The sequence below is a fragment of the Puma concolor genome, chromosome A3 (genome assembly GCF_028749965.1).
Source record: "Puma concolor isolate L17-30 chromosome A3, mPumCon1.1.hap2, whole genome shotgun sequence".
In the NCBI taxonomy this organism is placed as follows: domain Eukaryota; kingdom Metazoa; phylum Chordata; class Mammalia; order Carnivora; family Felidae; genus Puma; species Puma concolor.
Window position 1 is genome coordinate 99,847,650 of NC_141669.1, and position 24,802 is coordinate 99,872,451.

General features: G+C 36.4%; 1 protein-coding gene across 1 annotated transcript in view; it reads right to left on the minus strand.

Moving 5' to 3' along the window:
* MACROD2 (mono-ADP ribosylhydrolase 2) overlaps positions 1 to 24,802 on the minus strand; it is a 2,047,210-nt gene that overhangs the window by 64,068 nt on the left and 1,958,340 nt on the right. The window contains exon 14 of the mRNA XM_086701648.1: positions 7,654 to 7,731. Within this exon, the coding sequence (XP_086557774.1) occupies positions 7,654 to 7,731 (78 nt within the window). The remainder of the gene's footprint in view (positions 1 to 7,653; positions 7,732 to 24,802) is intronic.

Here is a 24,802-nt window from a genome sequence, read left to right on the forward strand (position 1 = left end):
CTCCTTATCTTTCAAAACTAAACCATCAATTTACCTTTCTTTGCAATATTCTCTGAATCACTAGGCAGGATCAATCATTTTCACATATTTTCTTATTGAGTTTTTTGCTCATTTATCTTCTTCTTATTCTTCTTATCATTCTGTAATATAGTTGTATCTGTTTGTCTCTCTTACTGGGTTACGGGCATTGTGAACATAAAAATTGTGCTTTATTCATATTTCCCTTCCCAGCACCTACTAATAAGGAGTGATCGGTAAATGCCTATTTAATTGGCTGTCCATTATAGTACTCATCAATGTCTGCAAGCAGTAATTAGGGACTGTAACTTACTTTCTATTGCATCCTTTAGCAACAAAGTAAGTGCCTTAGGCTGCTAAGCACTCTGTATACTATATTTATTGCAAAAAACCCTGGAATAAGAACTCAAAGTTTTAGGCAAATCACAACCTCTTTGGGCTTCACTTTCATTATTTATTTTTAAGGCTTTAATTTTTAAGGCTTTAATTATTTAAGGAAACTAGATAATTTCCTAGATTCCCTCTATCTTTGGCATTCAATGAGGATCTATCTCCTGGTGAAGTTTCTAGTCACTATTGATGTGTGTTTATTAGATAGATGATATTGAGAGAGAGCATTCACTGAGTGAGGCTCATTCTCTATCACTGTTGATATGGGGAACCGACCATCACATCTACTGCCAAGATCACTGCTGGGACCATTACCTCATCATTTGCAATTTGGCTTTGTTCATACAATGAAGGAAAAGAGTAGAGGCTTCAGAGAATAAAAGCAGCCACTCTGCATTCCCGTGTGTCCCAGTTCCAGTGCCCCACTTGACAAATCTTCCAAGGAATTCAATCAGGGATAGGAAGACAGCATTCAACAGAGCCTGGGTATCTACTGATACAGGGGAGACTGCCTAAGGGCTGTTGATGAATACTAGGGATTTTCTCTTTGCCTAGTAAGTCCTGGTACTTCACTTAGAGGATAAGAGCCCATTGCAAATTTCTTTCGGAGTATTTCTTTCTCCCTGCCTTTTCACTTGTACCCACTCTTGATCTGTTTCACCCGTGTGCTTTACATATTTTGGAAATCTTTTCCTGAACGGAAATATATATATTTTCTTCTTTTTAATTTTTCTGAAATAAAGCCAGTAAAATAACATGGGGAAAGAAACGAGGTGCACAGCTTTGAAATCCAGGAATAATCATATTTGCTCATTCATTCCTGAGCCAAGCCAGGACTGGGCATATTATGGGAAAAGGAGGTATGTGTGAGCTCCTAGCCCTGCACCCCAGCCTGCTGTGTGTTAATGATGACTCCAGGGGTCTCCAGCCCTTCTGCCTTTCTCTGCAGTGCACTCAGACATTCCACATTCCATCTTGCTTTCTTGACCCCATGGGGGCAAGCTTTATGTTTGCCTCTCCACATTCAGTCTAGTTGAATTCCACCCACTGTCCTCTGCCCTAATCCCTCCTGGCAGAGGAAACAAAGGAATATAAAGGATCACACAGTTCATATATATATATTTATACAGTGAACTCAATCATCCATGCTAATGGGAGGGGACTATTAGAACAGATAATCCAAAAATCCATTCACTTTTCTTTAGAAATAGATCACGTGATTATTTCTTGGAGTCCTGGTAATTAAGTTTGGCTCAAGCTAATGCTTTAAATAATTTGCATAAAAATTGGACTGGGGTCATCAGTCTGGAACTAAACATTTCTAGAGGATAAACCTAAATTCGCTCTGTAAATGGGCTGTAAATGGGCCGTTTCTGAACAATAGTAACAAAAGTATAGTTTTATTGTTTGTAGATTATTATAGGCTCAGATCTTCATAAGAACAAAGACTTTGCTTCTTAGATGCTTGTCTTAAAGATAATGGAAATTGTGTCCTTTTGTTAAACTGGAAACTTGATTGCTGCAAATATTCAAAATTTTATGTTTACCATGTCTAAAAATACCCCAGTTTCAGAACAAAAGTTAAACCTAGATTAGTGTGGACTTGATTATCTTCTAGAACCTTTTGTCATCTCTTGGGGCCAAAAAAACCCTTACTTTCTTAATGTAAATTATTTCTAAAATTATTTTTTCTTGCAGTTACAAAAGAATTGTAATTTCCTCATGGAAACAGTGAAAAGTACATATAAGTGTTGAGCATGATGAATAATTTTATACCTATAATTTATAGCTTTATGACTTTGTCATTATTAATATTGTAAACTGTGATCTTTCTTGTGTGTGTATACATATGTATGTAGATATACACCTGTGCATGCATACGTGTGTGCAATGAACTTTTTTTTTAAATTTTTAATGTTTATTTATTTTTGAGAGAGACAGAGACAGAATGCGAATGGGTTAGGGGCAGAGAGAGAGGGAGACACAGAATCCAAAGCAGGCTCCAGGCTCCAGGCTCTGAGCTGTCAGCACAGAGCCTGAGGCAGGGCTTGAACTCACCAGCCGTTAGATCATGACCTGAGCCAAAGTTGGACGCTCAACCGACTGAGCCACTCAGGCGGCCCTGAACATTTTTGTAAATACATGTCTCCCTACTCTTGGTGGATGTTACTTTAAGACAAATTCCTAAAGCATAGCTCTTGGATAAAAGTATGAACATTTTACTTTTTATTAGGTTTTGTCAAAATTGCTGATAAGGAGGTTACACCTTTCAGGCTCCCATCAATGGTGTGTGAGCATGTTTGGCTACCCTATTCCTACCAATTCTGTGTATTATCAATCCTACTGAAACTTACCTGATACTCAAAAGGAGAAGACACTGAAATCATGTTTTATTTGCATTTCCTTAAGTAAGAGATAGTAATTTCTTCATATTTATGACTATATTTCTTATTTTGTAAATTATAATTGAGTCCATTGCCTGTTTTCCTCCTAATTTTTTTTCTTACTGAATTATGAGGTCTTTTTTTTCTTTAGTAAGAAAATCAATTCTTTGTTATTTTGGCTGAGCATACTTTTCCTGGAAGTTTTTCTTTAGAATTTGATTATAATCTTTATCATCTCAAAATGTGTATATGTACATTTAGTCATTTCTTTTATGACATATATTGACATATGCAGACACATATTGCAGGTACATATATGCATATAATCATGTATATGTTTTGATTTACAGTTCAAAAAGCAGTTCTTATTTCAAAATTAAAAAATACCTTGCCATTTATTTCTTTTAGTCTAGTATTTTTAATTTTATTTTTACATTTTATCTTGGGTCCTCTTGTAATTTAAGTTGGTGTAAGGGTTAAGCTGGGATTCAGGTGATTTTTCCAAATGGTCAACTAGTTGTCTTAATGCCATTTATGGAGTTATCTGTCTTCGAAATGTCAGCCTGAATATGTACTAAAAACCTAGATCTACTTTGGTCTATTTCTAAACTCTTTATTCTGTTTCATTGATCAACTTGTCTATTCCTAAAGTAGAACTACACTGCTAATCACATTTTTCAAAGATTCCATATTATTTTTAGTCTATTCTGTCATTGACTGAAAATATTATCAGTGAATTCCCCCATTGAATTTCCAAATGGATTTTTATATCATCTGGTACATAAAAACCCATCATTATTATATTAAATCAGGGACTTAAATTTTTACTGATATAAAATTTCGCTTTCTCGCTCAATACTTTTTGCTAGAACTCTAACTGGATAGATTCTAAAGTAGTTTCCCATGTTTTCTTTTGATGTTCACTTCCCAAATACACCTTTTCTGACTTTATATTTTTTACACCCTTACTATTTTTTAAAATTAATTCAACCTGATTGGCTTTTACACTTAATAAAACAACCTAATTATATTTCTTGTCATAATTAGTTGCCTGTGTTTCTGTTATCTTATTTGATATATTGTGCTTTTCTTACACTCCTACTTATTTTTTTATTATTTGCATTATTGAATACACTTTTATGTTTGGTATGGTCTTTCTGAGAAATTTAAAGAGTAAGATTTCTTCCTTTAATTCTATTGTGATTTAATTCTACTTGTGATTATCATCAAATTTTTCAAACTTACAGTGTCATAATCTATAGCAGAGCAAGATTTTTAGTTTTTGACTGAAGTCAGCATATTGTACAACCTTCCCCGCTTCCCACCATAATCTTTGCTGTATCAACTCTGACACTGATACTTCCTTTCTTTTCTCTCCCTCTTTCTTATTTTCTCCCTTTCTTCATTCCTCTTTTAACTATTCTATAAAAATGTAACAAACATAGAGAAGTTCACAAACAATATAGACAGCTCAATCAAATAACCAAAAGCAACTAGAAAAACTATATATCCTTATGATAACTGTCCAGCCAGAAGCCCTGCTCATGGGCCAATCAGAACCTCTTCCCTAATCACCAAACTTAATCAGCACTCTAACTCAGAGTAATCACTACCTAGGGTTTCTTTATCATTTTCCCACTCAAAACATGACTTTTCTAAATAGTATTGTTATCTTTTCCTGCTTTTTGAACTTGATATAAATGAAATCGTACCCTATGTAGGCTTCTGTACGTTTTTAATTTAACATTATCCATGCTTTAGCCTGTAATTTTAGTTTGTAGTTTCCAATAAGACTTTTGCTTCATCTTTATATTTATTCCTATGTAACTTGCCTTTTTCTTCTGATTGTTTTTGAATTTTTGTTTATCACTGGGGTTGAGCAAGGTGATTACAATGTACTCGGTTATAATTTTCTTTACCTTTCTTGTGCTTTGGGGTTGTAGAACTTCTTGGCTATGTGGGTTCATAGTTTTCATCAAAGTTTTGAAAATTTCAACTATTTTTACTTCAAGTATTTTTTTCCTCCTCCTTTCCCATGCTTGCCTACAGAGATTTCAATTTATGTATATTGGAATTGGTATTACCTTTCACGTTCTTCTGTAGCTCACTGATGATCTTTTCAGTTTTCAGTCATTTATTCTCTGTGTTTCAATTTGGATAGTTTCTATTGCTACATCTTCAAATCCACTAATCTTTTCTTCTGCAGTGGCTAATCTGCCATTATTCCCATCAAGTGTAATTTTCATCTCTAGAAATTCAATTTGGGTCATTTTATATCTTTAATATCTCTGACATAAACAATACTTCTTTTAGCTTTCAGAAGATGTGGAATACAATTATAATACCTTTTAACATGGCTTTTCATATTCATTATGCTATCTGTGCCATTTCTGAATTGATTTATATTAACTGACTTCTCTTCTCTTATAGGTCATACCTTCCTGCTTATTCTCAAAATTGGTATCATAGGGGCACCTGGGTGGCTCAGTCGATTAAGCTTCCGACTTCAGCGCAGGTCATAATCTTGCGGTTCGTGGGTTCGAGACCTACGTCAGGCTCTGTGCTGACAGCTCAGAGACTGGAGCCTACTTTGGATTCTGTGTCTCCCTCTCTCTCTGTCCCTCCCCTGCTCACGTTGTCTCTATCTCTCAAGAATAAATGAACATTAAAAAAATATTTTCTAAAAAGAATTGGTATCACTGATATTTATTTAGACTTATCCAATAATTAGTATTTACTATGCTTGTAATTCTTTTCACTTGTTCCTTCTAGTACATTTGTGATAGACTTTATCGTTCTAGCCTCTGTATTTGTTCCCTTTCTTCAGCATTTGCCATCTCTACTGTTTTTACTTTGGATATATTCTTCTGACCTAAATTATAGTTCACAAATTCTCTTTTAGTTGTATCTAATATGTGGTTAAACCATGAATCTATTCATTACATTCTTCATTTCAGTAATGGCATCTTTCACTTTTAGACTTTCCTTTATTTTTCTTTTATGTTGTTTTGTTTTGTTTTGAATTTCCAGTTCTCAGCTAAGTTTTTCAGTTTTGTCTTTATCCCCTGTAATAGCAGTCAGCAAAATTATTTTAAACTTTATACTTTATATACTTTATTTATATAATCTGTACTTTATTTCTATACTTTCTATACTGTATTTTATAATAACTCTAATATTTTCAGCCCCAAAGGGCCTATTTCTCTTGACTGTTTTTTATGTTATCTTGTTTCTTTTGGTGGGGGGTGGTGGCTACTTTTTTTTTTTTTTTGTATGTGTGTGCTGAACATTATGTTTACCAAATAGTTTTTGTAAATGGCTTGACATCTGTAATACTCTTCCTTTTCCATCTAATAAATGTTTTACATTTGTTTTTCTCAGGTGCCTATAGGGACTAGCAGTCTGGGTTGGTCTTAGTTTAATTTGAGGATTGAGATGATTCAAAGCTGGGCACCAGTCTTTCAGAAAGCTGGTCTACTGTGGGTTCATTATTTCTGTTAGGGTACATATCTTTGGGGTTTCAACACAAAAACTAAGGGTTTACCGTGTTCCCTTGCCATTGTCAGCAATGGGACTCCAGATACCTTTTGTAGGATCAGCAAATGACCTAAAATAAAAACAGCTTCAATTCTGCGCTCACATCCCTGGATATGTATTTTTTACCAGAACCTGGTCTGACAATTCTTCACTATCTTGTTAGCTCTCTGTTGCCTTTAAACAGAGCCCATAATTTTTGTTCATTTGTTTGTTTGTTTTGTTGGTGTAGGTTGTCTAGTTATCTTCAGTGACAATAATCGTCTATTTAGACTTTCATTCCTGAAAACACAAGTCTTTCCTTTTTCTTTCTCATTTTGAAACAACACACCATAATTTTCAAAGATAAAAGCAAAACTTTAAAACATTCTGATACCAAGTTTGAAGCAACTATTTCAACATTTTCATACATATAATGAGTCTCTTATCATATAGTCATTTGCAAGTGAGTCTTTCTCAGTCTTGACTTTTTCCTTCCTTTCTATATTTCTTGTTTTTGCACAGGATTTTTGTTAGTTTACTCAGAACGGATACTTGAGGGGTGTATTTTCTTAATCTATGTATTCCTGAGAAAATATTACTCTTGACTTCATGCATGAATAATGACTTCACTAAATATAGAAACTGTGTCCTTCAGAGCAATGGAAATGTTACCCCATTTCATCTAGTATTTAGAATTGTAGAAGAAAGCTAATGCTAATCTGATTTTGGTACTTTGCTTGTAACCTGATTTTGATTTTCCTTTTTTTTTTTTTTTTTATCACTTATCTTCAGAAATTCCATGAGGCTTTGTAGATTTCTGTTCTTATTTGAGTTTTCAGTATCTTGGCCTATAAATATGTGTACCCTTGTGTTTTGGGTGGAGGAGCTGGTTTGCATTAGGAAAACCTTTTTTCTCTTATTTTTCTAAAGATTGTTTCATTTCTGTTTGTTCTAGTCTCTCTTCTTGGTATTCTGAGGATATGTAGATTCAGTCTCCTAGATATATTCTCTATATGTCTCACATTTATTCTCATTGTTATCATACCTTCATTTCTGTAGTTGTACACCCAATGTCTATAGAGTATAGGCAGGTAACTAAAATAAATAAATCCAGATGGGTACAAAAATAAGTGATGAGGATTGTGGAGAGCAAATTTCCCTTCCAAACTTGGCAGGTACCAATTACTTGATATTCATAGCTAATAAAATAGTATCAGATTCCATTCTGTCTCCAGAAAACCTAAAATTCATGTTTTTGTTGTTGTTGTTGTTTGTTTGTTTGTTTGTTTTTTAATGTAGTAGTTCTCAGTAGAAGAAAAAAATGAAAAAGGAGTTCACAACTTACCATTGGGATGATCTTGGTCACACACAGAATGATCTGTTACTTCATCGTCTTTTGTAATACTATCGTCCTTTGCAGAATCTGACATGACAAACAAGCAAAACCTCTAGTCAGCATTTTTTAAGTTTATTATTTGTTTTGAGAGACTGCGCATCTGGGGGAGGGACAGAGAGAGAGGAGAGAGAAAGAATCCCAAGTAGGCTCCGCACTGCCAGTGCAGAGCCCGATGCAAGGCTCGGACCCACAAAGCCACAAGATCATGACCTGAGCCGAAACCAAGAGTCAGATGCTTAACCGACTGAGCCACCCCTAGTTAGCATTTTTAACTAGGAAGTAGGGCAGCTTCCAGCACTGACATGATAGCTCTATCTTTGGGGAATGTAATTTATTATTTTTAAAAAATATCATTAAAATACCTAAATATTTTCATCGATAAATAAGCTGTTCCTAAAGTACTGTGTAAGATGTTTGTACGAAGTTTACAAAAGTAAAGATGGTAGAAATTTGATTGGGTCATCTTTTTGCAACAAAGAAGAAAATATAAGCAGGCTTTACGTATTAGTGAAAGTCTTTGGAGAATTGTGCAAAAGGATATGAAAGGAAGGCAAAGTAGAGGAGATTAAAGGAACATCAGTTTTAATGTTCTTAATGCTTCCATTACTGCAATTGTTCATGTATGGGAGCCTTGAGTCCCTGAAAAAGCCAGATGCAGACCTTTGAAATCCAGTTGTAATTAAGTTCATCTTCCTGAGGAACCCTACCAGTAGAACAATAGCAAAGGGGAATGCAAACCTTCTGTTCTGGGCAATTTCATCCTCTCCCTCGAATAGCACATTTAAATGTGAAATCAGCATAAGTTCTTCTTTTGTTATATGATACACTTACAGGAAATAACATGGCCAACTAGATTTCAGTGACTATGGACTCTTACAAGACTACACAGGATTCCTTGTTGGATATTTGAGGCCTCCTTGTAGGCTCTTTAGAAAGCCATTGGAAACAGCATGTCGGTGGGTTAGTGGCAAGACAGAAATGGGTCTTTCATTCATTCCAAAAATATTTATTAAGGGCCAATTCTACACCAGGCACTTCTTGAAGCTGGGGCGTCAATTGTAACTGACTCTGCACTCCTAGAGGTCATAATCTAGGGCGTATTTTCATGCAGCTAAAAGGGTGGTAATCTATAGATATCTAAAAGCCATGAGCTAATCTTCCATGAATATGGCCATGGAGAAAACTGGGGATGGCTGACTGATACTTCTATTACAAATGGGTTCTCTACTAAGTTCACATTGCTCCACTGAGTTGCAACTCTGAACAGAGTGGAATTCAGATGGAGTCTCAAATAAATCATTTTTCCTTTGTTTCCTTATTCTTTTTCCCTCTCTCCCTCCCCACACTTGGAGATAGTTTTAAACAATATGGTTTAGAATATTATGAGAAAGTTTGTTTCTTGAACCTGCCACAAGCAACATTTGATGGACAAGTGAGAAACCTGGGTAGTTAACATATGATTCAAATTTAATAACCAGTGAAGCAAGTATACACCCAAAGTGTATGATTTTAATTAACTGCAAATAATTCCCCCAAGGCAAATGTTTAATTATCTGCACAGCTTCTTATTTCTTTTTGAGACTGACAGTAAGTTTCAAAGTCCAAATTTGGAAGCAAAAGTGAACATAGACACATTTTCCAAACAGTTTTCTCACTCAAGTCAAAAATTTTTAAACCAGTTCCCATTAAAACATGCCTTTTTAATTTTGGCTCTAACATGTGGATTAAAAACAAATCCTTGAATACTTTCTTCCACATTAACACTGAAAGTGAACAATGATTTTAAAAAGGTGCTATATGAATCAGGCTAAATTTTAATTTCGAAAATTTTATTTGTTTATAGAAAATGGCATCATTTGATATGTAGTCTTGGGCAATACTCATTTCCCTCAACATTAATGTTTTAAGATGATCCAAGATTTTGCATGTGTTTAAAATATATTTATTTACAATCCACAATAATTCATTATACTTTATAATTTACATAAACATTATGTTTCACGCACCAAATATTATATAAGAAATGTCTTTTAAAAAGTGATTTACATTGAGTTTATTGGTTTAATTATTCACATATGATGGGTGATAGTATTTGAAAAATCAATCTCTAGACTATCACTAAAATCTATGTCTCTAGCAAATTAATTGAACTTTCAGTTTCAATTTCCTTGGAGAGTTCTTTTAATATTGCTAAGGTAGGTGTCTTCTGATATTATGTCCTCTAATCTATATGTAACGTATTTCATTGAATCCAAGACGGCATCAATTGTTATTTTCACCATTATATAGGATTAGAAAAAAAATGCTACCAAATGGAGTATAAATAACACACTATTAATTTAAGAATGTGTTCTAGTTTTAGAAATAAAATATATAAAACACTATGTATATTGTAGAACTATATTCTGTGTGTACACAAATACATGTCTTTATGTGATGGCAAGGATTTCCTATCAACACGACCCATCGCCGAACCCACAAGTTAATATTGCTTTGTATTTTAAATGGTTGCACCTCCACATACAACAATAAAGCTAGATGAAAGCGGTAGGACCATGACCGCATCCACACATGACCACGTGGTTACGAAAGACTGTTTCCATTGCTGTTTCTCTTTCCAAAGGGCTATTTGAATTCCTAGTCACATGAACCTTGGCAAGATTGGATGTTGAATGTTTTAAATCATAGATCCTATTGTATTATACTTAGTTGGGGGTTTGAAATGACAGTGGAGCTTTTGTGTCTAGGGGGTGATGAAAGTTGCACTGTGTATGTATCAAATATTATTCATAACGAGAAAGTAAGAAAATATATCTAGTATAGATGGTCACTAAAAGAGTGTATTATTTCTATGTGAAAAATGTAGTGGTATATACTAAATTCTTGCAGTACCTTGGATTCATCTTATTTTATTCTAAAAATTATCATGTGGTAATGTTCAAAAAATGTAAAGGGGTTATCACCTAATTCTGAGATTCAGTCAATGCTACTTTAATAGCAGAGAACTGGAATTAAATTTATATGTAGATTCTCACTTTCAAAATCTTTAAGGTCAATGTTCTATTAGAAAATTTTTTCAAATGCAAATATTAAGTTAAATATTCAAGCCAAAGTTCTGAAGATAGATTCTCTTCTAAGATTAACAAGAATAAAAAGATATACTTTCATAAATTAAAACAAAATCTCCTCATTTAAGAAGTTGAAAAGGTTTAAAAGAATATTTAAAATAGATTAAAATTAAAAAAAAAAAACCATAAAACAAATTCTAAACAGTAGGCCATTTTTAATGCAGTCAATTACACATATCGATATGGAATAGTATGTGGATAGATTGAAGATGTGATGGTAAATGATCAAACTATTGAATTTTCAATACACATATCTAAACCATAAATAAAAATAGGTACTATCACTTTTGAAAATGTCCCCTTAACAACAAAAGTTCTTAACCTTAGTTAAGAACTTAGTTCTTAACCCTTGAATATACTCTAGGGGTCCACAAACCTTTTTGAATTGATATGTAAAATGTATACATATATCGTTACTCATTTCTCTAGAAATAGATTGCTTCCATCATATTCTCATATGTCAGCAAGGTTAAAAATAACTATAGAAATTTACATCTTAATGCTAGTGACACTGCTATTTTACAAAAGATTTTTAAGATTATAATTGAGAATTATCCACAGAATTTGATGCCCGCTTCATGAATTTATAAGTGATGTCTCTTTTTGATTTTTTTTTTTTTTAATTTTTTTTTCAACGTTTATTTATTTTTGGGACAGAGAGAGACAGAGCATGAACGGGGGAGGGGCAGAGAGAGAGGGAGACACAGAATCGGAAACAGGCTCCAGGCTCTGAGCCATCAGCCCAGAGCCTGACGCGGGCTCGAACTCACGGACCGCGAGATCGTGACCTGGCTGAAGTCGGACGCTTAACCAACTGCGCCACCCAGGCGCCCCTCTTTTTGAATTCTTAAGGTAGATTTGACTTGAGGAAATAGCTAAAAACATACACAGATGTGTTTAATAAATGAAGTGGGCAATCCAGCTGGTAAACAACATTTTGCGTCAAATATAGAAATGACTATAAAGTACAAAATGGAATGGTGATTAACAGTCTTTGAAAACATTTTCAAGTCAGGAGATGTGCAAAAATCCATCTAGTAAAAAAGGTAATCCCTGCCTACTATTTTGAATTGCAGCAAGAGGTCATGTTGGTGCAGAAGTTCCAAGGAGTCTGAACAAAATACATGCTATTTACAAACACCTATGCCTGATCTATTTGCTTTGTAGCATGGACACATTCATACATGAGTCTCCTACCTTGATGCAAAAGTTGCCCAGAAACACAGTTACCTGGATTTCCTCTGATTCTTGTCAACTGTTTCGATTACAAGAAGCAAAACATTTATCCTGGCCTGCTCATTTGAATCGCTGGTTTATTATGTGAAGCAATTAGAATGAAGTAGTTTTTCCTCCATCTGAACGGTGTGTTTATCCACAATAAACTAGAGTCTTCACAGCCGATTATGGTCTCACTGAAGCTTTGCAGTGACTATTCTTCTATATAGGAAAAATATATCCTGCAATACATTTCCAGAGTATTCCGATGGCAATGACCTAAACTGTAGTTGGTCTCAGTGCAGCTGGATATACAAGGCTGCTCTATATTTACCTGAAAAGTAACTGGGTCCGTAGGACAGGCCGTTGCCCTGAGCACTGGGAGGCCAGACTGAGCTAGGATCGGTCATTTGTCTTCATTATGCAATCATTAACCCCCATTAAAAGGGGCCAATCATTCCCAGAGTTATGGAATCCGGGTACTAACAGTCTCTGAGGCACAGCTGAGAAAACTACCATCATGTACCACTAACTTTGCTTCTATTAGAAACCACATGCCAAATTCCAAACAGTAACTTGTGTAAACCAGCTGATACCTACACTGGAGGTGGTATTTTTCTGCGGTTGTTATTGAAAATATAAGCAAGTAAGAGGATCAATCGTGACAGATGGACACTGGCTTGGGGTTGTGATTCTGGATTTACAACAACATGCTTCCTAACTCTAGGAAAACCCATTCACCTTACATAATCTTGGTTTCTGCACATAGGAACTGAGGGTGCTGAACCGCTCTCTCTAAATTCCTTACATTGCTAATCTGCTGATGTATCCAAATGATCTCTTTGTTCTGACAACGCCTCTGTAACTGTTCAGGCTTCCCTCATTATCTGCCTACCTGAGTTGGGCTGTTCTCACTGTGAGATTTATATTATTTATAAAATAAAGGTTAATGGTGGGGGAAAGGAGTGCCATGTGACATCAGTGCCACACTGGCCATTGTTAACTCTGTGACTCGACGAAGGATCATCACAATGTCTAATAGAACAGCTGGATATGAAGCCAGGCTGGACTATGATGGAAAAAGAAATGCTTAATTACCCTTTTCCATCAAGTTAATTTTTCCCCCTTGGCAATGTAAACAAAGGCAAATCTGCTCTTGTTTCCAGTTGTCTGTGACCTGCTATCCTTGACCTCCATCCTTCAGATTCCTTTCTGATCTTGCCTCCCTCTATCTCTCTATGCCTTGCCTAGCAGGATTTCTTGATATCCTTTTCTTTTTTTAAAGGATTAAAAAAAAAATCTGACCAGGCCACAGGCATGAAAAGTAGCTATGGTTCTGGGTGTAAATTGACTTGGAATTCTATTAATATGTTGATCTATAAATCAGGGAGTGTTTTATTTATACTTCTTAATTCAATCTGATAATGAAAAGTCTTTGAGAGAACATTCCCTGTAGGAGAGATGATGAGGGCTTTTTGGGTCCTAACTCTGAGCATAGTCACAGCCTGGCAGCTGGCCACCACTTCTCAGTTACTTTATTTCATGGAGAAGTTGAGGCAGTAGCGACAGTCTATCTCCAGATTCATAAATGCTTCAACCTTTGGGTTCAGGTTGTTTTCAGCCAGATACTTGGGTAGTGTGGCTGGGATGCAAGGACCCCACGCTGCTGAGAGCCAGACATTTTTTCCTACATTCCTAATGGACTGAGTCAAAACTCACCTCGTTGGAGCACAGCTTGTCTTTTTCCCCAAGTGACGTAAAGACACATGTTTGGAGACATTTGGACTTTTTGTGGGAGTTACTAATTTTCTGTCAACTTCAAAGACCTGGATGATTTCTCCCTAGCACCTATTTATTCCTCACATCTCAAAGGATCCACAAGCCTATCCAAATGAAAATGGTTGCATGTCCTCACTTTTTTCAGTTTTTTTTTTTTTCAATGTCCTTCTGTGCTACTGAATACAATTCTATAATATGAAGAGCTGCAGAGTGGCTCACTTTGTGGATCTACCACAAGCTATTTTACTACTGCTTCTATTCTTGGACAATCGGGTTGCATCCAATTTTCTGCCATTATAAATAATCCTATGATATTGTGATATTGGATGCCCCAAAGCTGGATTCACTCTACTGTTCTTTCTCTTACCTCTTCCAGCCCATTTCTATCTCTGTGGTCTAGATAGTTTAGATCTCTCTATACCTAAGCCTTATAATCGACCATGCTCCACCAATATCCTATTGGGATACTCGTGAGATCACAGCAGATGGTTCCAGGAGATGGGCTCCTTTCTGAGACTCTGAGTGAGGGCATTCTTTCCTTGGATGAACCAGAAGTACCCAGCAGCTAATGCCCAACTGGAGACTCCCTAAAGGCTTTAGGAGATTAAACCTGTTTCCTCACCTCTCTGGGGGACAATTTTGAATATACTCTACACTTCTTAGAGAAATAGAGCCCCAGTTCCCCTCAGCATTAACCTGCTCTCTAATGTACCCTCTTTTGTCTGTCTTCCTCTCCCTGACCTACTTCCTTATGCCTTACCCATGCTTCCTGGGACCACCTCTCAAATAAACCCTTTGCCACCATATCCTTGTCTCAGAGTTTTGCTTTTGGAGAACCCAAACTAAGATAGCCAAGATATTCACTATCAGTCTCTTGGAAGAGATTTACTGAAAGAGAAGGGAGGAGCCACAAGCCTTGGATGAGGTGGAACAAAGAAGGATAATGAGCAACTTGGTGACTTTAGAAGAGTAGGAAGAAGGAAAGAAGGTAGGAAGTCTTAGACGCTCCTTGAGTGGACAACTCTTTGAGGAGTTCCCTGAGTCTCTAGACGAACTGCCTGAGCTGCTGTTGCCTCCAGATGATCCAGTTCTTGGGGATGATGAAATGGTTTCTTCGAAGACTCACTGACTTTCCTACCAATTGAAGTAACCTCAGTATATGTCGCTTCTGCATAGCTTGTGTGAGTTTGACTTTAGTTCCTTTGTAGTGTTTGTGAGTTCATTATCTAATCTTAATGTGTATGTGTGTACTTCACACATTTCTAAAGTGCCTTTTACAAATGTTACTTTTAGAAGTATAGTGTTCTTTTAGATCTATTTTTTAAAACACTCACTGTTTTAGGTGTTTCAAATGTACAGCACTCTCATGAACCTTGTACACAGATTGAAAAATACTGAACCAAGAAACTTAGAGAAAGTTAAAGAGGGGAACAGCCTGGTCATGCAGAATAAAACAAGTTCAGTAAATTTCATTTCCAGATATGACCCTGGTGGGGGAAAAATCAGGTGACATCTGGTATTACAGGAAATGGGGTGTATAGAGGCATTTGTATGATGAAGGCAATGTTTTGCCTCATAAACTGAGAAAAATGTGTTAAAACAAAATACTGCAAAATGTGATTTTATGAGGACCTTGGGAAGTATACTAAGGATTAACTCAAAGTATTTTTTTTTTAATTTCTAGGAAGAAATAATAAGGTAATATATTTTAATCCACTAGTATTTTACACTAAATTTAACTGTGAGTTCTAGAAATTATTATAATTGTTTTTTTCTAATGTAATGGCTGACTATATTAGTCTGCTTGGGCTGCCATAACAAAATACCACGGACTGAGTGGCTTAAACAACAGATTTTTTTTTTTTTTTCATAGCTCTGGAAGCTAGAAGTCCAAGATCAAGGTACTGGCTCATTTAGTTTCAGGTGGTGGTGCTCTTCCCGGTTTGCAGAAGGCTGCCTTCTTGCTGTGTCCTCACACAAATCAGTGTGTATGCAGAAGGAAAGACAGAAATTGAGATCTCTCCTTCTCTTCTTAATAAGGCCACTGCTCCCATCAGGACCTACTCTAAAGCTAATTACCTCCCAAAGACCCTACCTCCAAATACCATCACAGTAGGGGCTCTGGCTCAACATATGACATTTGTGTTTGGGGAGCATGCAAACATCCTGACATGTACATTTCGGAACATGTAGGTTTGGATGTTGCTCCACAACACTGACATGTACATTTCGGAACATGTAGGTTTGGATGATTTATTTAACTTTTGAATGTTGGCCATTCAAGTTGGTATCCCTGACGCACAGCAGAACAAAGTCTCAACATGGAGGTGGAGATGGAATTTTCCCTAAATGTGTGGTTCCCTTTCCCCATTTCAATTCTCTCAAATTAATTTTCATTGATCCTTAAACTGCATCAGTCACTGTTTGGGTGAAAAAGTAGCAATGAGGGAATCTGGGGTGATATCCAGAACAATAACTGGCATTCCTGTCAGCTAATCAGAATGGACATGTCCACGGGGGCAGGGTTCTGGAGCTTGCTGCCTTGTCTGGGATGACAGGATGGTAGTGAAAATTACTTGCAAAGAGGGGAGTTTAGTCACTGTTTGCCAAACACCATGTAAATATTTTGGCATTTTTCAAGTACTTGCAGCAGTACCAGACTGTACTGGAAGATTATCAGTTCTGTGTATAGTACAGAACTATATTGATAAGTTCCCCAAAAAGATAGTGAGAATAGTTTCATAACCAACAGTCTCTGATGATTTCGCATTGGTGGAAAAAATGAGAAGTGGCTTTACTCTTATAGACCAAAAGACTCTACAATGTAAGGACTGAATAGTTCTCAACCACACATTTGTGATGTCATCTTATTTTGTGGCCCTACCTAATAAAGCACCACAGCAAATAGAATCATTGCAAACTTTAAAATAAAACCCAAAACCAGCAGAAGGCAGGAAATAATAAAGACTAGAGCAGAAATTAATGCTATCGAAACCAAAAAAAAAAAAAAAAAAACAGTAGAACAGATCAATGAAACCAGAAGCTGGTTCTTTGAAAGAATTCACAGAATTGATAAACCACTAGCCAGTTTGATTAAGAAGAAAAAGGAAAGGACCCAAATAAATAAAATCAAGAATGAAAGAGGAGAGATCACGAGCAACGTAACAGAAATAAAAACAATAATAAGAGAATATTATGAGCAATTATATGCCAATAAAATGGGTAATCTGGAAGATATGGACAAATTCCTAGAAACATATACACTACCAAAAGTGAAACAAGAATAAATAGAAAATTTTAACAGACCCATAACCAGTAAGGAAATCGATTAGTAATCAAAAATCTGCCCAAAAAACAAGAGTCCAGGGCCAGATGGCTTTCCAGGGGAATTCTACCAAACATTTAAGGAAGAGCTAACACCTATTCTCTAGAAACTGTTCCAAAAAATAGAAATGGAAGGGAAACTTCCAAACTCTTTCTATGAAGCCAGCATTACCTTAATTCCAAAACCAGAGAGAGACCCCACTAAAAAGGAGAACTATAGACCAATTTCCCTGATGGACATGGATGTAAAAATCCTCAACAAGATATTAGTCAACCAGATCCAACAATACATTAAAAAAAATTATTCACCACAACCAAGTGGGATTTATACCTGGCATGCAGGGCTGGTTCAATATCCACAAAACAATTAACGTGATTCATCACATCAATAAAAGAAAGGACAAGAACCATATGATCCTCTCAATAGATGCAGAGAAAGAATTTGACAAAATACAACATCATTTCTTGATAAAAACCCTCAAGAAAGTAGGGATAGAAGGATCATAGCTTGAGATCATAAAAGCCATATATGAATGACCCAACACTAATATCATCCTCAATGGGGATGATAGCTTTCCCCCTAAGGTCAGGAACAAGACAAAGATGTCCACTCTCACCACTGTTATTCAACATAGTATCGGAAGTCTTAGCCTCTGCAATCAGACAACATAAAGAAATAAAAGGCATCCAAATCGGCCAGGAGGAGGTCAAACTTTCACTCTTCGCAGATGACATGATACTCTATATGGAAAACCCAAAAGATTCCACCAAAAAACTGCTAGAATTGATTCATGAATTCAGCAAAGTTGCAGTATATAAATTCAATGCACAAAAATCGCTTGTATTCCTATACACGAACAATGAAGTGACAGAAAGAGAAATCAAGGAATTGATCCCATTTACAGTTGCACAAAAAAACATAAAATACCTAGGAATAAATCTAACCAAAGAGGTGAAAAATCTATACGCTGAAAAATATAGAAAGCTTATGAAAGAAATTGAAGAAGACAAAAAAAAAAAAATGGAAAAAGATTCCATGCTCCTGGATAGGAAGAACAAATATTGTTAAAATGTCAATACTACCCAAAGCAATCTACATATTCCATGCAATCCCTATCAAAGTAACACTAGCATTCTTCACAGAACTACAACAAATAATCCTAAAATTTGGAACCAAAAAAGACCCCGAATAGCCAAAGAGATCTTGAAAAAGAAAACCAAACCAGGAGGCATCACAATCCCAGACTTCAAGCTATACTACAAAGCTGTAATCATCAAAACAGTATTGTACTGGCACAAGAGCAGACACTCAGATCAATGGAACATAATAGAGAACCCAGAAATGGACCCACAAACGTATGGACAACTAATCTTTGACAAAGCAGGAAAGAATATCCAATGGAATAAAGACAGTCTCTTCAGCAAGTGGTGCTGGGAAAACTGGACAGCGACATGCAGAAGAACGAACCTGGACCACTTTCTTACACCATACACAAAAATAAACTGAAAATGGATGAAAGACCTCAATGTAAGGCAGGAAGCCATCAAAATCCTGGAGGAGAAAGCAGGAAAAAACCTCTTTGATCTTGCCCTCACAAATTCTTACTCAACACGTCTCTGGAGGCAAGGGAAACAAAAGCAAAAATGAACTACTGGGACCTCATCAAAATAAAAAGCTTCTGCACAGCGAAGGAAACAATCAGCAAAACTAAAAGGCAGCTGACAGAATGGGAGAAGACATTTGCAAATGACATATCAGATAAAGGGTTAGTATCCAAAATCTATGAAGAACTTATCAAGCTCAACACCCAAAAAAACAAATAATCCAGTGAAGAAATGGGCAAAAGACATGAATACATGAATAGACACTTCTCTAAGGAAGACATCCAGATGGCCAACCGACACATGAAAAAATGCTCAACATCACTCATCATCAGGGAAATACAAATCAAAACCACAATGAGATACCACCTTACACCTGTCAGAATGGCTAACATTAACAACTCAGGCAACAACAGATGTTGGCGAGGATGCAGAGAAAGAGGATCTCTTTTGCATTGTTGGTGGCAATGCAAGCTGGTGCAGCCACTCTGGAAAACAGTATGGAAGTTCCTCAAAAAACTGAAAATAGAACTACCCTACTACCCAGCAATTGCACTACTAGGCATTTATCCACGGGATACAGGTGTGCTGTTTCGAAGGGACACATGCACCCCAATGTTTATAGCAGCACTATCAACAACAGCCAAAGTATGGAAAGAGCCCAAATGTCCATTGATGGATGAATGAATGCAGAAGAGGTGGTATATATATACAATGGAGTATTACTCAGCAATCAAAAAGAATGAAATCTTGCCATTTGCAACTACGTGGATGGAACTGGAGGGTATTATGCTAAGTGAAATTAGTCAGTCATAGAAAGGCAAACACCATATGACTTCACTCATATGAGGACTTTAAGAGACAAAACAGGTGAACATAAGGGAAGGGAAACAAAAATAATATAAAAACACGAGGGGGACAAAACAGAAGAGACTCATAAAATATGGAGAACAAACTGAGGGTTGCTGGAGGGGTTGTGGGAGGGGGGATGGGTTAAATGGGTAAGGGGCACTAAGGAATCTACTGCTGAAATCATTGTTTCACTATATGCTAACTAATTTGGATGAAAATTTTAAAAAATAAAAAAATAAAATTAAAAAAAAGAGTTAAAAAATTACTCTTTTAAAAAAAGTTGTGTTCATGGGGCGCCTGGGTGGCGCAGTCGGTTGGGCGTCCGACTTCAGCCAGGTCACGATCTCGCAGTCCGTGAGTTCGAGCCCCGCGTCGGGCTCTGGGCTGATGGCTCAGAGCCTGGAGCCTGTTTCCGATTCTGTGTCTCCCTCTCTCTCTGACCCTCCCCCATTCATGCTCTATCTCTCTCTGTCTCAAAAATAAATAAACGTTAAAAAAATTAAAAAAAAAAAAAAAGTTGTGTTCAGAGTTTTTGAGGGAAAAAAAATACCCTGGAATTCTTAACTTTTCACTGAAGATAAATATACATAAAGAAAAGTGCAAATTTCATGTAGTATACAGCATGACGGATTATCACAAATTGAACACTCTTGTATAACTAGCACCAGCTCAAGAAACAGGACACATCATGTCTTGGCAGCTCTGCTCATCATCCTTTTCAGCCACTACCCTCCCTCTGAAAATCACCACTCTGACTTCCAACAGCATTTATCAGTTGTCCCTGTTTTCAGGCTTTAGATAAATGGAATGGTACACAATGCATGCTCTTCTCTGGTTTCTTTCGCTTGACATTCTGTTGGTGAAATTCATTCATATGGTTCCTAGGGAAAATGAAGTTTAATTGCACTATGAAGGCTGGCCAAGTCAGTGGATCCTGTGGTGAATCTTATTGGAAGAGTAAAAATAATGTTTTTTTCTCTTTGCAAACATCAAACATTCACTGCTTCCCCATACTTTGCCATCAACTTATTATTTCCTAACTACAGTGGTTCTTAAGTATTAGTGTGCACTGGGATCTCCTGGAAGGATTTTTAACATGCAGCCTGTGGGGGCCCCTCCCTCCAGAGTGTCTGATGGTGTAGGTCTGGGGTGAGGCCTGAGAGACTGCATTTCTAACAACTTCCTAGGTGATGCTGATTCTGCTGCTCCAGGGACCACTCTTTAAGTACCACTGCTGGAATATATTGAATTTGTTAACCAAAGCCCAATCTGTGTGCATTTCTTTTCTGCATCTAAGTCAACTTGCATTTAGAATAGGATTTTTTTTTTTTTGTAATTAGTATCCTCATATGGATTGCCCACAGATTCTCCATTGAAGGGAGAGCAGCATCTCATTTGCGGTGGGGAAGCACGGTTCTATGAGTGGCTGGATCTGTGTGAACCGTATCAACACATGAAAATGACAGAGCCATTTCAGAGCATCTCCTTTTCAACATTGGATATATTGGATCTTACTGCTAAAAATCTGAAACTCCTTGCAGCTTTACATGTAGCCAGAAAAATAAATCTGCCTAAGTGTTAAGAAAGGCCCAGGTCATATCATTGCTGCTAGTATCGAATCCTGTAAGCAAGAGCTCCTAAGGAATAAAGCTGCAAGACTAAAAGTGATAAAACATCACTACCACATGTTTCTTCTCAAGCTAATTCTACATACTGTCCAATACATTAGCCACTAGCCACATGTGGCCAGTAAGTCCTTGCAATGTGGCAAGTCTGAATGACACATTACATAAGTGCAAAATATGCACCTGACTCTTACAGACTCAGTACAAAAAAAGAATGTAAAATACATCAATATCTTTTATATTGTCTTCATGATTAAATTATTATATTTTGGATATGTTTGTTAAATAAAATATTTTTTTAAAACAATTTTCACCTTTTCCTTTTTTCTTCCTTAATGTGGCTATTAGAAAATTTAAAATTATATATGTGGTTCTCATTTGTGTCTCATATTTATCTCTAGGGGACAGTGCTGTTCTAGAGAACGTAGTATAAGCCTGAGTTATACAAACAATTAAAGATGTATTTATTTGAAAGCCAGAGTTATGAAGATGGGAAATTGTAGCTTGCCAAAGGATGGTCCATCAAAAACTAGAAAATCTACTTGGGCTTATAGAAAAACACCTGCAAATGCTAATAGAGATAGCTGGGGAGAAGAGTCTAATTAGGTATAATCAGAGAGGATGCTCTGAGAAGGAATTAGAGGAAGAAAGAGAATGAAAAACGTATGACAACCACCACACTAAAAAACTATTTATGCCCCAATGATATCTAATAGCTGAAAATTTTTGCTTTATATTGATTTGACCCAAACTTCTTAGCCTGGCATTCAGGGTTCTCCATAATGAGGGCTCAAACTTAGCAACAAATTAAAGAGTGGATGGATGGATCCATCATGAAGCTAAGGGGACCTATTCATGGCACCTAAAATAGGTGGTCTGATGTCCTACTTCCACCCTTTCGTGGATGCTCTTCTTCTCAATGAGAATAACTTCTTTCCAGTTCATTATTTTTGTGTATCTTTTAGATCCCAGTTCAAATGTCATATTCTTTACCTGCATTTCACAGATAATCCCAGGGCTTCTCCTTCAATATGTTTCAGTGTAATCCTTCCTTGCTGCTTGTCTTGTTTTGTCTGTTTTGTTAGCTGTCTCACATGCTAGCTATGTGGCCTTAGACCACTTAACTTACTGCACTATGCTTTACTTCCCTTGTCTGTAAAGTGGGATAATAACTGAATTTATATCACGATAAGAGTGGAATGAGTGAAAACATGTAAAGTTCTTTGAATAGAATCTGGTGTGTGACAAGGATTAGATAAGTATTAGCTGCTACTATTATTGTTGATGTTCATATTGGCTACGTAACTCACACGTGCACATCTCCTTTTCCTATCTAGATTGTAAATTCCTTAAAGGGCAAGAATCATATTTTCTTCTTTATATCACAAGTCTTACAAAGTTAAAAACCCAGTAAACATCTGTTGATGGCCATAAAAACACCCATGCATTTTAATTGGTGCTTTCTATAGGCCAGATTGTGTACTAATCAGGGATAAAATGATAAACAACATAGACCTTGTCCTTTCCTCCATGAAATTTAAGTTATAGTGGAGGGAGATGGACAAAGGGTGAATGTGCAGAAGATAAAGAGGTTTACATAGTTACAGACAGCAATTAAGTGTTATGAAGTAATAAACAAGGGGCTGGGATAAAGCTTTAGTGGAGGAGGGTTCCAACTAAAAAGATGATGAGGGAAGGCCATGATGAGCATGAACTACAGCGAGGGGAGAGAAGGTTTTGTGAGGTAAGAATGGAGGGACAAGTAGAGTTTATAAGGTGCACCTTACAGGTTACAGTTAGGTGTTTGTGCTTTACTTTGAGGGAAACATGAAAGTATTACAGGAATTCAAGAAACAGTGGGCTGTAAACTCTTTATTTTGCTTTGTCAAGTAATGGCAGTAGGCCTTAGGAGCTGTCACCTTTTACTTGACTTATGAAATGAGATCATATTCAAGAACAATATATTAATATGGCCATGAGTTTTTGACCTATATAAGGTTAGCTGACTCATCTAGGGTTCAAGCATATACACTTGACCTTAGACTCATTAAAACCAGCTGTCTGTATAACACGACTATGTGCAATCCAAGGCCAAATATAATAAGATATATGCCAGTAGGAAAACCTATAAGCAAATATATGAACCAGAGTTCCATTTGAGCCTCTATTGTGATACCTGCTCATGTATTAGCTTATATAAAAACCCTGTTGTTCATGACAGATATCGTTTTTCAGGGAACCACTTTAAATATGATTCTGGAATAAGGAAGGATATAAAGAATGAAAACATTATAAAAATTATAGAGGGAGTCTGCTGTGAAACAGCATGCAAAAACTCAAACATATTATCATTTAGACCTAGGCATTACTGACTTTAAAATATAGCAGACAACTTAAAACATAGTATTGTCCTTGAAAACAGAAATGAGGGAAAAAACCCAAGTATTTACCACTCACTTTTTCCCTGTGGAATGAGCTGATATCCCATAAAGGCTTAATAGTGCATGTGTGTGGTTCTTAATACAGAGTAGGCTTATGGGATAAGGAGAGGAAAAAAAAACCCACGGAAATGGGTTTATTTATTTATTTTTTCAAAAAGCCTCAAGTTCAAGTGTATTCTTTTGTCTTCAATGCTTGTGTTGCCCTGGGCTAGTTACTTATCCCAAATCTTGGTTGCCTCATTTGTAAAATAGGGTAAAATAAAACAAAAATAGTAACGATGATAAGAATTAATAATAATAATAATACCACTCATCTCTGGGAGATACTGGGTAGCTGTTGAACAAATCTGTTGCCCTTGTCTTGGTCACATAAGAAGGAAAAACTTGCAGGGATGAGGAATATCTCTCTTGCAGCCAGGTGGGGCCATGCGACTGAGTTCTGGCCAACAGAAAGTGGACAGAAGTGGTACATGCCACTTTTAGGCCTGGCCATAAAAAACCCCTGCTGTGTAATCCTTTCTCTCTTCTACTTATTTGCCAACTGGATACAAAGACTCAGAACAACTTTGGGGGCCACAGGCTAGAGCTCACAAGCCTCCATCAGCTTGAGTCCTTAATGACACAATGGAACTCAGCCTCCCACTGTGGATTTTATGCACGTGAGAAAATAAATTTCTCTCATGTCAGTTTGACATTGGTGTTACAGCAGCTAGTGTTACCTAACTCATAGTCCATCTGAAAGAGTTACTGAAAGAATTAAGTGAGGTTATATTTGGGCACTATATTTTTCTGATTGCCATTATTATTCAAATCTAGCTAGTTAGGATCTGTGTACAAAGCTCTTAGGACACACAATTTCTTTATAAATATGAAAGGATTTTCAAAATAAAGGAAGAAATTAGCAAAGATGATATGGCATGACAAAAGATATTTTGAGAGTGAAAGAGAGGAATATAATTATTATTTTTTACATCTCAGCTCCATTTTTTTTCTCTTGAAAAAACTAGCAGAGAACTTGTGGAAACAATAGTCCAAGCTAGTTTCCCATGGGGTGACAGCTTATGCTCAGGAAGAAGGTTTTTTTTCCTGTTATTATTTTCCTCTCACAAATCATATTATGTGGTCTGATAAG